This window comes from Chelmon rostratus, chromosome 7, assembly GCF_017976325.1.
Source record: "Chelmon rostratus isolate fCheRos1 chromosome 7, fCheRos1.pri, whole genome shotgun sequence".
Taxonomy (NCBI): Eukaryota; Metazoa; Chordata; class Actinopteri; order Chaetodontiformes; family Chaetodontidae; genus Chelmon; species Chelmon rostratus.
In genome coordinates, this window is record NC_055664.1 from 5,073,091 (window position 1) to 5,088,929 (window position 15,839).

Here is a 15,839-nt window from a genome sequence, read left to right on the forward strand (position 1 = left end):
AATGTACTATTTAAAAAAAACTGCTGGAAACTCACAGACGTGACACATACACACAACACGGAGATAAACATCTTAGAAACAAGAAATGATCATCAATCCAGCCCCCTGCTTTGTTGTCAGCTGTCTAATTTGCCATTCTGTAGGTGTGTGTTCTCCTGCATGGTGGCCCTATCTGTCACACTTGGAGGACTCCAGCAAACAAGCTGTCACACAGTCAAACAAAAGCCATTAGCTTTTGCATTAGGGCTGCTGATGGATTGCATTAGCCTTAATATGGATGTGACAAACACTGTTTATGGATTAAAACAGACGAACGAAGCAGAAGAATATGAGGTTTCATATTTGTGTGTCTCGGGGCTGTAGTACTTGAGTCGAGTGTGTCTAACAACAAGTACTTTTCCTTCTCTTATATTTTGACTCGTCCTGGTCTTAGTCACTGTTGGATGTTGACTCTCTCCTCTTGACATGAAAATATACTTCCAGGCATTACGTCTGTGCAGAGCAGCCCTCAAACGCTGATTAGTTAAAGTCTAAAGGTCAATGTCTCTGCAAGCAGTTCTCTGTTTCCTCAAGCACTAGTTTCACATTTTGATGCAAATGTATGAACTGAGTTTGTTTTAGTTCGTTCTAGACCTTCTTTTGTCCAAATCAGTTTTAAAATCGAATCTTGCTGATGCTGTAATGTAAAATAATGATGCAGTCTTACTGTGACCTGCAGCATGCGCCTTGTGCTTTAGATGGACCTTCAAGGTATAGGATACCATTGGGCCTTGGCCACTGTGGATTTTGCCCTCCACCAGCAAGTTTCTGCCCCAAATAAAGGAGTCTTAGGTTCTAGTTCCAGATTGTGTTCTTTTAAGTCTGTTAGAAAGGAGTTGTCAGTGCTGTTTTAAAGGATAGGTTCATAATTTTTCAAGTGTTAGCGATAGAAAGGCTCCCATATGAACAATGAACCAGTTTTTGCTTGTTGCAATCATCTGTCCTGTTTATTCTAGATCTTAACAGATTATTTCTTCACGCACTTTTCAGAGGAAGTGATGTTCGACTGTCCATGTTCTGCGCAAAAATACATTCAAAGCTTTATATTAAGACAGACACCTTTTCAGCTCCCCACCATCCACCCCCCAAACACAACCGGATCACTTTCCAGTTCCCTCAGAGCCCAGCAACTACCAACAACACAGGACACCCCGCATTTGTTTTCATAATTTCATGAAGAAACGATGAACGCCACTTTGGAAATAAGAGAGAATAAAGAAGCATGTTCACTGAGCAGGTCAAGTCGAATTGCCATCATTTTATATGGAGTAACAACATAGTTTGAGTGTCGTATGTCATAGCAGCAGGGGTTGGAGCAACACAATCACACAAAATCACTGCAGCTCTGGAAAAGATTTCAGTTATTTTACTATGTGAATGAATTTTGTAACTGTTAAAGTGTGACTACTGTGCGTCTGTAATAATAAGACTATGTCAAATTCGACAGTGTCCGGTGTGCTCTTGAGGATCTAACTGAGGACTGTCTGTGCCTTTGAATTCGGAAAGTGCAACTGCCAATGGAGAAACTCCAAAACTCACTAGTGGTGTAGCTTCATCACTCACTCAGTAAGTCAGGAAAGAACTACTGACCACTTAAGCATTTAGAGGCACATAGACCGGACTAATTTCTAACATGTCTGTCTAACATTATGTATCATTCTACACCACAGGATTATAACAAAATGTTAGCTGTTGTCCCTTTATGATCCGCACAAAAACAAAAAAAAATATGGATACGTCATAAAAATAAACTGTTATTTAAGGTGGAGTGCGGAGGATGAACTAAGGGGCCTCACAGGCTGAAGAAAGAAGCTGCTCTGCAGTCTGGTGGGACAGCAGCGGATGCTTCATGAGCTGCTGGCTGTGGCTGAAGTGGGCAGTGTCTTGTGGTATTTTTCGGCATCACTGTTGCTCAGTGCCAGTGATGGCCTGTGTGGTAGCGACTGAAAAAGTTTAACTGCAGACGCAAATGGTTGATTTTCTTTTGCACGATTTATTCTTTACAACTCTGTAAACATACGAACATCTTGAGCTGCCCAGTGATGTGAATGCTGCTTCCTCTGCATGAAAAGGAGCCAGTTGAGGCGATCTGGGCATCTGATCAGGATAGCTCCTGGCCACCTCTTTGCAGAAGATTTTTGGGCATTTTCAAATAGGCGGAGACACCCAGGCAGAGCAGGAACACACTGGAGGCATTATATTTCCCACCTGGCCAGGGAATGCCTCAGGATACTCTGAGCAGAACCGGAGGATGTGGCTGGGGAGGAAAAAAACCCCATCACAACCCAGATTTGGGTGAGCAGTGTAAAATAGATGGATCATCAGTGTTTGTGCTCGTTGTGCACCTCCAGTCATTTTCCACTGAGAGGAAGTAAAGCCATAATGGGCTTCAAGAATGCGAGCCCTTGCATAACCTTGAAGAGAGCAGTTCCACAAGACGTGGAGTTAAACTACAAAGGCTGCCACTTTCAAATAGGATTCACACAAAGCAGGGCCGTTCTAATGATTAACCTGCTCTACCCAATGCACATATATATTCTCCTGAAGTGGAAAATACCTTCCTGGGCTCAAGTGTGTATTTTTGTAGAGCTCCATCTGGGGTTGAACTCCCTGCTGACAGCTATGTATACGTTCCCTGTATTTGTTTCACATCACTGCAAAAGAACATCAAACACTTCAGTTTCTCAGTATCAAGTTTCTGAAGATGGATTAAATCAAGCATGTGTTTGACCTCAGGATGATATGATCTTTGCTCGGGGCCGGCTGTTAATTTGGAATATCTCAAAATTTGAAAGGCCCCAGCCGTACAGAGCGGTGCAGCAGCAGCCCTCTGTCCAGTGATGCACTGTGGTTTCACCTCAGGTCAGTGTTGTTTTTCTGACTTTTATTTCAAGGCATCGTCTTTCAAATGTGATTCTCCTCTCCTCTCTCTCTATGAGTGTATCGCATTACAAAACGACGTCCACCTCTTTGATCTGCTCAACAATCATTTTTAACTGAAATATCTGTTTTTTCCCAAGACTAACAGACATGCTAGTGGCTCTGTGAGGCCGTAAGCAATAAACACAAAGTACAGCTGAGGCTGATGGGAATGTGTTGCAGTTATTAGGTCATAAACCATAGTAGTAGTCTTATTATCCTGGGCTGTGCAAAATATCAAATGTAGACAGATCCAAATTTGACGAGCTGAAGAGCTAAGGGATCACCAGAGTGACTACAATTCATCCTGAGTGGGACATGAATGTGTGTCCCAAATTTAATAGCGATCCAATCAATAGTTGTTGAGACATTCACCGAAACCCACAAATGTATATATATGGCCCAGCTCGTAAGAGGTAAACTCATATTATCCAGCATATAATGACTTAATTCCCATGTCATGGGAATGGCTTTCAAATCAAAATAATATTACCAATAAACTTTTTTTCCAAAACAAAAGGTTATTAATAGTTTATTATCAACATCCAGGGGTGTAGTGGAAGATCTTGACGCTGGTAGCAACACAGATTTCCTACTTTTGGCTTCTCAGACCTTCTTCAGAAAAACTTTACTGATCCCCACAGGGAAATTGCTTTGTTGCAGTATTGCAAGTTGCTCACGCAGTTAGAAGAAGGGATAAAATACTTAAAAATGTTTTTTAAAAAAACCTAACAAAGTTATAAACTACTATAAAGATGACACAGGCATAACAATAATAATATGTGCAGATGCAAATGTGTAATGTAAATGGTGAATAAAAATAACAATAGTATAAGAGTAAAGGTAAAAAATGGACAACAGAGTAAAGACACTGCTGACAGTACATGGTCAGAGTTGTGTTCACCTTTGATCTGCACGCCTGAACTTTCAAACCAGGGACTCGATGCTGTGAGAAAGTGTTAAAGCAGGCAGGGAGCGTCAAGCCTCCTGGTTTGATTGACACCGGCTCCAGATGGGAGGGTCGATTCCACTTCAAACCACCGAAGTCCCGCCTCGCGCTGTGTGTCTTGCTGCGGACTAGAAGCTATAAAATGAAGGAACTTACTGTAACCGGGACGCACTCTGTAGTTGGAGTTCCCTTCGTGAACTCCTTTACAGAAACTAAAGTCAGGCCAATGCTTTAATCAGTGCGCACTCAGAGAGATATCGCGGTCGGTTTCGTCTCACTTGCAAGCTGAAAGACTTGACCAAGTCGCCGGGTAGAGAGCGAGCAGAGCCATGGCAGGGGACGGGTCAGACCAGCGGGCGCTGCAGTATGAACAAACTCTGGTAAGTTTGACTTGTTGCTGCTCTGAACTTTGTTCCCTGGTCACACAGTCCGTGGAGAGGGAAGCCAGACTCCACTGACAAATCCTTCAACTTAACGCTGCCTGGCTCGCTGGCTGTATTTATACACATATGATACTGGCTACACGGTAGCGAGCAGTGAACGCGAACTGTTGTCAAAAGTTATAATTTAATCGAAATAAAAGCATGTTGGTGTGATATGTGTATGCCGAATCCAGCACTGTGTCTCTGTGATTCGGGAAGTGTCTACTGGAGTGCGTGTTTTTGCCGACAACCAAGGCTCAACTATAAGTTGTTAGATTTTAAACGAAGTTCAACCTCCTGTACACTCACGTGAGAGTAGCCCAGGTTTGTGTTGTGGGAAGCCGCTGCTGTGTATGGCTTGTGTGTTTCTAAGTCCTTAATTGCCCTGTCGTGTACTTGTGAGGTGACATAGGAGACTAAGGACTTGTTCCTAACTTGTCTGACACCCACAGTGAATGCCTTTAGCTGCTAGCTTTACTGCAGGTAGTAAAGGGCCAGACAGTCATAACATCTGGATTTGGCTATCCCGATACAGGTAGTGCTGTCTATTGTTAAGCGAGATTTTGCCCAAACTCTACTATTATAAATCCACGCGCTTTAAGAAAGCCGTGTAAATGGTCGTAAATGCTCATTAGAAAATTACTTTACGCTTTCTTTGAATTTAAAAAATGTGCTGATAAATTCGGCATAAAACGATTTCATCCAGCCATTATTTATGTATCAAAAATATCATTTTTCCAGCCGGTTCGCCTTGTTCACACACCGTCTCGCTCCAACCAGAAGACACCATGGTGGGCGGTGACGGTTTGGAAAGTTGAAATGTTGTGAGATGAAGTGCTGCTTGGTGTTTAACAGATTAACCGAATTCACAATAGGCCCTTAATGATTTGTAAAAGGCCTGGAGTCGTGTTTCGGAAGATGTGCATATTTCTCTAAAGGCAAATTAGCTCCCAATTAACAAATTTTTGAATGGGAATTTGTTTAGTAATCTGAGCATTCAGAGCCATGATTTGGGAAATGATTCTAATCTGTCTGCCATGTAAATGAAATAGCTACTACATGCAAGAGGGTGGTGTCATCTTCACACAAACAGTGCAGCTGTCACTGGGGTTACTGTATGTGTCAGGAGCTCAGTGTGTGAAGGCTGCATTGATATCAGCCACCACCATCCAACAATAGATCAATTCATTGTTGTTCATCAGCTTGGCTGCTGAGAAAGGCTGCTGTGTACATGCAAAGTGCTCTAAGATGAGATGCATCTCACAGGTGTTCACTGCTAATCTTTACGCAGGGTCCCCAAGTGAGCGATTGAATTTGAGCTTAGGCTTTACAAGTTACTGTATGTCCCATAACCATTACATAAGGTAGTTGTCTTTTTATCTTACATAACAAGCTGGTAGTTGTTGGGATTCTGCAGTGGTCTGCACACGGTTAAGAAGATCAAGCCTATGAGTGGATGGTTTGACATTAGACCTGTTTTATACAGCAGGGGGCTCTCAAACATTTGCATGTCACAGGCCCTCAAACAGACCCACATAAGAGCCCATGGACACCCACTGAACAATTTAGTAATTGGGATCTCCATAAGGGCTGTTTTAAACTGATTTTTGGCTATGCATTGTATAACTTTGGAGAAAAATAATTGCATTTTTGTTTATTCCTAGTGAATAATAATTTAAAGAAAGTAGGTTTTGCTCTACCTAAAGGACCCCCTGTGCTTGCTGCTGTAGATCCCACTTTGAGGAGCACCGATTTGCAGTGTGCCCGTCAGGATGAGTGAGTTTGGACTGAGAGTCCCAGTACTGTGTGTGTTTAAGTATTTAGTTGAACTTTTCCTGACAAACTTCTGTCAAGCCTAAAGAATCTGCTATTTGAAGAGACTAGTTTTACAGGCCAACTGGTCCCATTCAGTGGCAGCGAGGCTTTAAATTAAGAGGAGCCACAACTGTAACACTTCTTTGGGCCTCTGTTTCCTTTTCTTGAAAAAGTTCCTCTGTAAAGAGCACCCCCCCCACGTCCCCCGCCATTCCCACTCTGCCTCTCTGTGCGCTGTTAATCTGTGTGTGTGTGTTTGTGTGAGAGATTACACAACGTGCGACCCGCTGATTCAGCGCTGGACGCTCCGTCACCCTGGCGGGGTCTCGTGCTCGGCCCTCGGCTCTCTGAAAGGAACGTGCAAGCAGCTCTCCTTGCAAAAAAAGAAAAGACACACCAACTTCTCTGTTAATCTCAGCTCTCCCTGCTGTGCTTCGATGATTGTTACATGAACAAAATTGTGAAAGCATTGAAATACAGTCAAATAAAAATAGCTCCAGTGTGAGAATAACCTCTTTTAACATAAATGAGTTCTCTGTGCCCCCCCATCTCCTTACCGTGGGTTGTAGTAACATGGTGTCTTTGTGTGATATTGGCAGTCATGGTGGTTGTGTGGGTTTGTTGTGGGCAGTGGATGCTCAAAGAGGCCAGTGTAGCTTGGCTGTGCGAGAGGCTGAAATACTGGCTACAGAATGTTGGCAGGGTCAGAAGAACGGAGCACTTGCAAAATAATACCAGCCTCAACATATTGTCAGCTAACACTGGGCCAATGCATCTGTTTTGTTTTTATATAAAGCTGATTTCGTTCATTTCTGCTGGAGCTTTCAGTCAGATAAGTGCGTGTTTGTGTAGGATGTGATGGACACGATGCTGTTGAAGTGTTTATGCAAAATCACTTAATGAATGTGCCTACATGCGTGCCCATAGGCTGAACTTCAAAGTTTGATTAAAGCATGCACACGTGTTTTTATCATTATTCTCCTTGGGTTCCCATGATCATCTAAATGCTATTTCAGAGGCTTTTTCAAGATTAAAAGATTAATGAATTTTGCAATGAGAATTTTTGCCCTTGAAACAAGTCACTTAAAGAGCCCCAAATATTTGCAACCAGCAGCTACAACCAAAACATTAGTCTCAGCCTTCAGCCATGAATGTCGGTGGCAACCTGTGCGTTTCAGTAATAAGCCTGAAGAGGCTTGGCACTGGTTTAAAGGCACCATTCAGACCCTAAAACACTATTCACTGTTAGGAGATCACCACAAACCACACTCCCTTGCAGATCATTTATCTATGAACCATTAATTACTTACTGCTGTATAGAACTGCTGAGAGAACATTTTTTTTTCAAAACACTGAAATTCAATATTATTCATACTCAGTATAGGAGAAGTTTGTGTTAATTCAAGGTCAGCATAAACTCACTGTTGTGTGGACATGGGTGTGTTTGTTTGCGGAACAGGGTGTTCTCATGCCGCTGAATAATAAGTCGACCGTCTAGTGATCAAAGGTAAAGTTTTATTAGGTGTTGTCAATTGTTACCCGATCACAATTGAGACTGAGAGGCTAATATTTATGACAGTTATTGTAAAGCAATGAAAAGCAGTGCTGTATGTCAGTATTGCTCCAATTTAATTGCAGGATGCAGGTTATTAAAGAACTCTTTTTAAAGGAACAACACCGTCTAGAACATATGCTTGAATCTCTTGCTTTCTGCAACAATAAACTGCCCAGTTTGAATCTGCAACAATCAAGACTTATCACAGTCACGTGTCTCCAATCCAAAGTTAGCACATTCGATGTAACCAGAGAATTCACTGCTACAAATCATTACTGCTGGTTTGTAATAATTAACAGGATAATCATAATGATCCCAGCTATGGCACCTAAAGGGGCTCTTAATGGGGCACACCACCGATTGAAATCATAGTGGGTACTAGTCAGCGTGTGAAAACACTCTGGAAGCTCTCTGAAAAATAACTCTGATGACATCAGTCGAGTTAGCTTAGATTGGGTGAGGAGACGACAACAAACAGACAATAACAGAAAGCCTGTGTCACAAACTGGTGGCAGGAGTTTAACAGACGCAGGGAGGGGCCAGGAATCGTAGGACCCAGTGTTTTTTGGAGTCAGGCTGTAACTTGCAATTATTTGTCATTATTGATTAATCTGTTGATCATTCAATCAATTGATTGTTTGGTTGAAAAAGTGTCAGAGTCCCAAGCTGATGTATTCAAACTATTGTTTTTTTCTGGCCAACAGTCTAAAAAGCAAATATATTTAATTTCACTATTCTAGAAGACTAAGAACACCTGCAGATATTTGCATTTCAGAGGATGGAACCGGTGAATTGTGACACGTTTGCCTTAAAAAATTACTTAAAGTGATGAATCAGATATCAAAATTGTTGCCGATTAAGTTTTCTGTCGATCGACTAATGAGCCACACAGTATTAAAGCTCTAACCGTTCTTCACTTAATACGACTTTGTGAGACTCCTAATTTATGGAAGTGTAATACTTGATTTCTAAGTGCCCCTTGTAATGCATTGGCTTTTCATTTGTGTTATTTATACTTGATTTAGCCAACAATAAAACCCTCCCAAGCTTTCTGGGTGGAGCACATACTCAAAAATAAGATGTGTGTGTGTGTGTGCTCAGATGCAGGGTGTAATAGGGCACTATTGGAGGCATATTAGTCGTAGCAAACCGATATTAGCTGCCTATGAAAGTAAATGTCCTGTACCAAAATGTGTGTGAGGACTCCATACAGTTGATCATTTTGATGGGGCTGTATTGGCAATAATGTCTAACCCAGAGATCACACTGCAGCTCAGGATGGTCTATTTGCCTGATTTATGTGGAATCACAACACTCCAACCTCAGATTGAGCTAATCGTCTGAGATTGTGCGACATTTTGCAAAGTGGCGGTTGTGGATGTACAGTGTGCGTGTGGGAGCCAGGGGCATCGTTCTGCTCGTGTCATTGCGCCCGTGATGCCCCCTCATTCCTGCGCGTCTTGATTCGTTGCGTTTTTATCTCCCCCCCTCTCCATCCCATCCCAGGTGGGCAGGCAGCGGGTTGTCACGCCTCCCCTTTCTGTCTCACTCGCCTGCTCTGATGGCTTGTTATTGTTAATGCCAGCACATAGAGGTATATGACCAGCTACACCAGGGCTTGTGATAGTGTGTCGACATTGCTTGTGTCCCCCTTGCATGCTTAATGTGTTAAGTGCGAAGTGGATGTGCAGCAGCTCACATAAGAATTGTTGGATGAGATATAAATTGACTGCTGATAACAACTGATTTTAATGTGCTTATACAGTCATGACCTGACACAAAGAAGCTGTATTACAGCTGTTCACTGTGACTTGGGGCAGTTGGTACAGACTATTTCATGTGAAAGAGTCATTGCAGGGCACATTTGACTGTGTTATGGTATGTTGCTTTTTGAACAAAGCAACAGGGAAGTGAAAGTGTCGGGTAGGGAAGCATGGAAACGTAATAATTTGTGAGTGCATATTTGGCCCTGTGTTTGTTTGTGTGTGTGTGTGTGTTGTGGCCATCTGTCTTGCTGCGACACGGGGTAATTTGTAACTCTGTGTTATTCGCCGTGCTGTGGTAATTAGGGCTTATGTAGCCACGGCTGTGTCCGTTTGATGTCCGCTCGCTCGCAGTCTTAGTGGAAATTTCCCTTTACTCTCCCTGTCCCCTCCTTTATTTCGTATCACTCCATCACGCCTTGTGGGTAAAGTCTTTTTTATTTTTACAAGACAGGTCAACAGCTCCTTGACTCCAGCGTTTAGTGTGTGGAGAAAGGGTTGCTTGCATAACAGTTGTTCAAAGCTGAAGTTGTGAATAGGCTGGCTTTTGCTGCAGATAAGCATCACAAGCCTTTAACGGTTTTTCTCTCTCTGTTAAAAAAAGATCAGCCTTTGCTTTTTTTTGTTATGGTCTTTTCCAAAATGACCTAATCACCTCTATTTACTTTCTTGACAAACAGCCATGATGGATTTCTTCAGTCAGGTGTGGAGGGACCTTGAGGTCTAAGACACAAACATTTGCACAAAAGCAAAAGAATTAAGCCTCTAAATGAGGACCTACTCATAATAACTTTGAATTTGGCAAACACTCCACAAGACAGAATAAGTGTTGACCATGTCTGTCGGTAAAACCAAAGGAGGAATGCGTTTGTGTGACTGGCTCTTTGTTCTAAGACGCATCGATCACACGGGCCGGCGTCGCGTTTGATGATTAACCGCTGAGAGATGGAGAGAGGCAGCGAGAGATTAAACTCGATGGGTCAATAGATTAACAGATGAGCTGGTTTCAAGTGTTGAGGCGTGTCTCTTGATTAGTGCCATGCAATTATTCCTTCCCCCTCTTGTGTCCGTAACAAATATGGATTACAGAACAGAAAGAGAACAGATCTGAGGCGAGCAGATGTTGGTTCAGTGATAATCCTCAATAGTGTTGATCAGTGCAGGGTTTAAAGTATAGAGCAGAGGAGAAATGACATGCTACTACAACTTACCGTCAACCAGTGTCTTCAGTGCACCATGCTTTGTGAGGGAATGACCACATTAGGCAGCCTTTGCTTTCCGCTTTTTTGAGTACAGTTTGACAACCAGCCGTGGACTTTTTTTCTGCTCAGATTTGCGTTTGTCAAATGTGCTCTTGTAATTAAATAATGGCGATTATGGGTCGAATGTTCCACCTGATTTAAGAATTCTACACGTGCTCTTCATGCACACGCTGCTGTCTGACGGCTCTCACTTCAGGTCAGCTGAAGCCGGCATTACATTTCCATACTGATTTGCTGAAATAGAAGCCAGCATAAATGATGCAGAAAGGATGAGGCCGTTTCACTGCTTTTTGCTGTAAAACATTTGGTTGTTAATTTGTTCCTCAGAAGACGCTGGAGTTTTATTGTAGCTGCTTTGATTCTGCATGTTTGGATTCTCGTCTGCACCTAGGGAGCCCCAAAGCTTGTTTTCAATCACTGCTCAACTCATAAGCAAGATAATGATGGAGTAATTCACCTGCAGACATCAGTCTAAGGTTATTGTAGTGCTATACTGTAGAGAAATGATCCTCTCATAACTCTCTCCACTGCAGAATGAAAGTTCTCCTTCCATTAAGATGCAAACACGACGGGAACTCCACTCTAAATTATTTTACCCACTGTGCACATAATCACATAGATTCATTGTTGTCATGTGATGAAAAATGATGTCTTACATGAAGGAGATTTATTCCTCTGCGGCAGCAGTAAATGCAACACACGGGCCCAACTGTGCCGCATTCAGAGCTGAACAAGATATCTGGGTCTATAATGTTAACTGTGATAAACAGCAGGGCTGTGCTATATGCTGACACTCCCCCACAGAATCTTTTTTTTTTACAGTGATGTAAAAATTGCATCAACAGAAAAAGAAGTTTCACAGCTGTATTCTGTATATTTGCCAGCTTTCCCCCTGTACTGGCTATCTTTTTAAAAACATGCACCAATGCATGACATGCTGTCAGGCTCTGAACGGCCAGTGACAATCTGAAGACACCCACACGGCATGATGTGAGGCTTTATCACACTGTAGTTGATTATGAAAAATATTTTGACAAATCAAATTGAAAGTTATTTCTGTTGCCAGTGCATTTCACTTTTCACCGTCTATCTTCCCATCCACAGTTTTCCTTGAAAAGCAAAAGGTCTGAGATGCAGCATTTCCATTTTCATTTCCATGACGTACTCTGGCCATCTTCTCCTTTATTTCGCACTATCTCATATTTTAAATGGACAAATGTGCAGACGCCGCTGTTCCATTTTTTTTCCACTTTTTGTGATGGATATGAACAGATGTATCGGAAACCAAGTCGACAGAAGGTAATATACCTCAGTTGTACGTGTCTGCCCCTCAAGTTGCTATTACTACACAGAGTCACCACTCATCTGGTTGAAGTTGAACCCTGCCCAGTAAGGACTGGCCTGTTTTTGCCCTGGGTTTCGCCTTTCAGGCCACGTACAGGCAGCCTTATCCTGTGGGTGGTTTTTTTTTGGCACTCTACGACAGAGAAAGACTGCAGGCTCCACTCAGGGTTGAAAAAAGTCCCAAAACCTCCTCTGAATTTTTGGCTTAAACGATCATGTAATCTGCGTTTATTTCCAGAAAATGCTCCAAACAAGACACTAGAACTTAATCAGGGATGATGCTGGAGGGCAGTTCTCTTGTGTTCAGTGTTGACATTGAGAAAGGTAGTTTAGTTTTACCTACACTATCAGGTCTAAGGGAAACGGTTATAAGGGGTAATGCATTAATGACGTAGCATTTATTTTTTATACTGCCATTATTATGGAAGGCATGATAGCCAGTTTCATCATTTGCAACAATTGCTACATAATAAAAAGTCTATGCAGGAATTAGCATTTATACATACATTTTTTTCCACCTCTGAAACCACACCTGCACCCTCCACCTCTTGCTGAAATCTTTCTCTCAGCTGTCACTCCGCCTTGTCCATGCTGGTCTTAAAGCGATCATATTGAAATGAATGACAGTCATCCCTTTTCTTGTGCCGCTGTCTGCATGAGCGCCACTGGTTCGAACAAGTGGACAGTCTGGACAAACACAACCAAGTCACCTTGAGGGGCCTGTGTGCCGTGATAAAGCTACAAAGTCTGAGTTGACATATCAGTGGATGTTCAGTTCATTATCAGCCGTGCGCGTGTGTCTGCTCTGAGATGTTCGGAGCTGTTTTCACCTCAAACATCTGTTTGATAAAGGCGATCTTGTTGATGTGTCAACTACAGGTCGTGCTGAAGATCCAGACTCATGAATAAATGCTCAGTCACATTTACCTCGGCTGCTGAATAGTTCCGCTGCTCAGCCATCTTCTTTTTAAATGCCCTTCACCTCGTCTGAATGATGTGTCTGCGCTATGCTGGTGGTGTTTTAAGAGCTGCTCGAGTGTCTCAGCCTAATTGTTTACAAGGCTGGGTGTGTGTTCGTGTGTGTGTGTGTGTGTGTGTATGTGTTCCTCTGCCTAATAAGTTAAAAGCTCAATCATCAATAACAGTGAGTTAAAGAGAGGGCCAGTGGCAGCAAAACTGAAGACTCAGTATACTGCACTTTGTTATTTTCTGCCCTAGTGTATCATAACTTTGTCTGCTATGATAGTAAATCACCCATTATTACTATTTAATGCCATTTGCTCTTTCTACTGCAATTTTATTTATACCGTAGGAAGAGAGCCTCATTTTAATGTGCCACTCTGTTAAGATGAAATTATTAAATTATCCCCACCAGGCGTAGCTGTGTGTGCACACATGTGTGGTGTATCATCCCACAGCTGATCTTGCATGCTACTGCACCCATCAGCCTAATCTGTTTATGACTGTGTGCTCAAGGACCTCTCGTGGTTGCTGTGATTCCCAATGTCGAAATGTCGAAAAACCTCGTTTATTTACTGCTCTGTTTAATACTACCATTTCAGCAGTACTCGCCATTATACGATATATGCTACAACGTGGCAAAAGGCATTCCCAGCATTAGGCCAGGCTAAAACCAAGGCTCACCTACTCTGTTGCAGGCCAAAATTTGGCCTTTGTCGCGCCTCAAAAACTGGCATTCACAGAAAAGTTTGGTCTCATCTTGAGCTGAGGCATCTGCAGATTAATTCTGCACCAGATATGTTACGATCCACTAAAGTTAGGCAAGATATGAGACGAATAAATCCCAGTTTTTGTTATCTTGGGCGCCATCTTTACTGCAGGGAGCCGGGAGGGACAGTTGAATGAGATATAGCTCTTAACTCTACTGAGTTAAATAGTATTGAATTTTAGTCGGGAGCTCTGAATATTGATCCTAATGAATTTTAGCATGCAGTGTATTCCATGAAACTGGCCTGTTCATGCCCTTAAAACAGTTTGATTAATTAGACTTTCCAGAGCTTCAGTGCCTTAAATGGGCGTTTCCCTCCTAATAGATGCAAATATCTGGAAAATTCAATAAATTCTAAGATTTTTGTGGCACAGAAATGGCCATGGTCAACTGATCATGATGATTGCTAAAGCAGGCCGTCCAGCAATCAATTAGTTGATTTACAGAAATGTAATCAGCAACAATTTTGATAAACTGTAGTTTTAAAGTTACTCATGAAGCAGTGTTGTTTCAGCTTCCCAGCTGTGAGGAGTTGCTGCTCTTCTCTGCTTTTGTATCACGAGTTGAGGCCAGTTTGCCCAAGGCCAGATATTGCACGCTGATTTTTCATGAATGGGTTGACACCAGCTTGTTGTTCGATATTATGTTTCAAACAACAGGCTAATACATAGCCTGTTCTCATTTAGTGTCTGTAGTGGGAGGCGTCAGTAACGAACTGGCTGAGTGTTGCTCATACACATGTTCGTCACAACAAAAAGGGGATGTGGTGTGATGCCGAGCCCTTCCTCCACAGACCTCCTCACCCAGGACCAGAACAGCTGTCTGCATCATCATCACGTTGTGGTCTGGCTTATCTGCTGTCACTACCGATCTTCCACATTATGGCTGACTGCCTCAGTGTTTGTGCATCCATACTGTGTCATCAGCACATTTCCACTGTTGAATATCCACGATGATTCGTCACCAGCAGCCCTCTGTTCAAGCATGAGTATCAGGAGGTCAGCATTATGACACTATCAGACATGCATACATTTATTGTTGGCTGGACCGCAGCAAAGCGGGGGCCAGACCTGTAAATGCAAAAGTCTGTGGCTTACTGAGTGACTGAGTGATGAAGTCACACCAGTTGCCGGTCAAGTGTTGGAGTTACTTATTGGCCACTGCTCCCTAAAAATGAACAGACGCCGACATTAGTGACCTTCTGTAAGGTTTTAGGAGTATAAGGCTGTCGCTAGTGGGTTCATCCCCTACTCACACAGCACTGAAGACCTCAGGTCCCACTCGTCCTCGATCTCACCTTGTGTTAAAATGAGCTGAGACCGGACAGTCAGCGCCCAACAAGCTTTTTCTCTGCTAGTTAAATGAACAGGTGGGGCCCACAGCTCAGAGGGCTGTATCCACACTCATAGAATCTGGAGTTGCGGCACATAACTAATGTTCTGAAAATGAGAAGCCTGCTTACAGCATTTATCCTGCTCGCGGTTTTCACGTGAGCCAGTTGAGATGCAGGGAAGTAGCAGCAACGACACATTTTCTTTCTTTAAACACACTGTATGTGATTTCTGCCGCTGTGGGTCTCTCAATCAAAACAACGATAAATGGCGGAGTTTGATGATGTCACAAAGTAGCGTTGGATCATGGGAGCTGTCTTCATTTTTTAAATAACCACCATTGCCGATGAAAATGAACACTTGTGCTCCATCACAAGTGAGCGATGCAAACAATAGCAAACAATAGAGAGGCTAGCGAGTTCTGATGTATTCTGATGTATCATCTGGTGTTTCCTGTGGGAAAGCGTGTAGGGTAGATCACGCCACTGACAGGTGACCAAATGGAACACACCCTTACCTTGAATAAAACTAGAGGTTTCTCTGAGTTGAACATTGTTGGAAACATCAGTACACAAGTCAACCAAATATATAACATAGGTCTAGTTTTAGACATTTTAATGTGGAAATGTAGCATATTATACATTTTAAGGAGATTGTTGTCGTCATTGCTCAGCATGGCTCAAACCGAAACTGGCTGCTTTGTGTCACTGT

General features: G+C 42.7%; 1 protein-coding gene across 1 annotated transcript in view; it reads left to right on the forward strand.

The window, feature by feature from the left end:
* The first annotated feature begins 4,052 nt into the window (after positions 1–4,052).
* The window catches only part of clcn2c (chloride channel 2c), a 150,456-nt gene continuing 138,669 nt past the window's right edge, over positions 4,053–15,839 (forward strand). Inside the window, exon 1 of the mRNA XM_041940199.1 lies at positions 4,053–4,287. Coding sequence (XP_041796133.1) covers positions 4,237–4,287 — 51 coding nt within the window. The 5' untranslated portion in view covers positions 4,053–4,236. The remainder of the gene's footprint in view (positions 4,288–15,839) is intronic.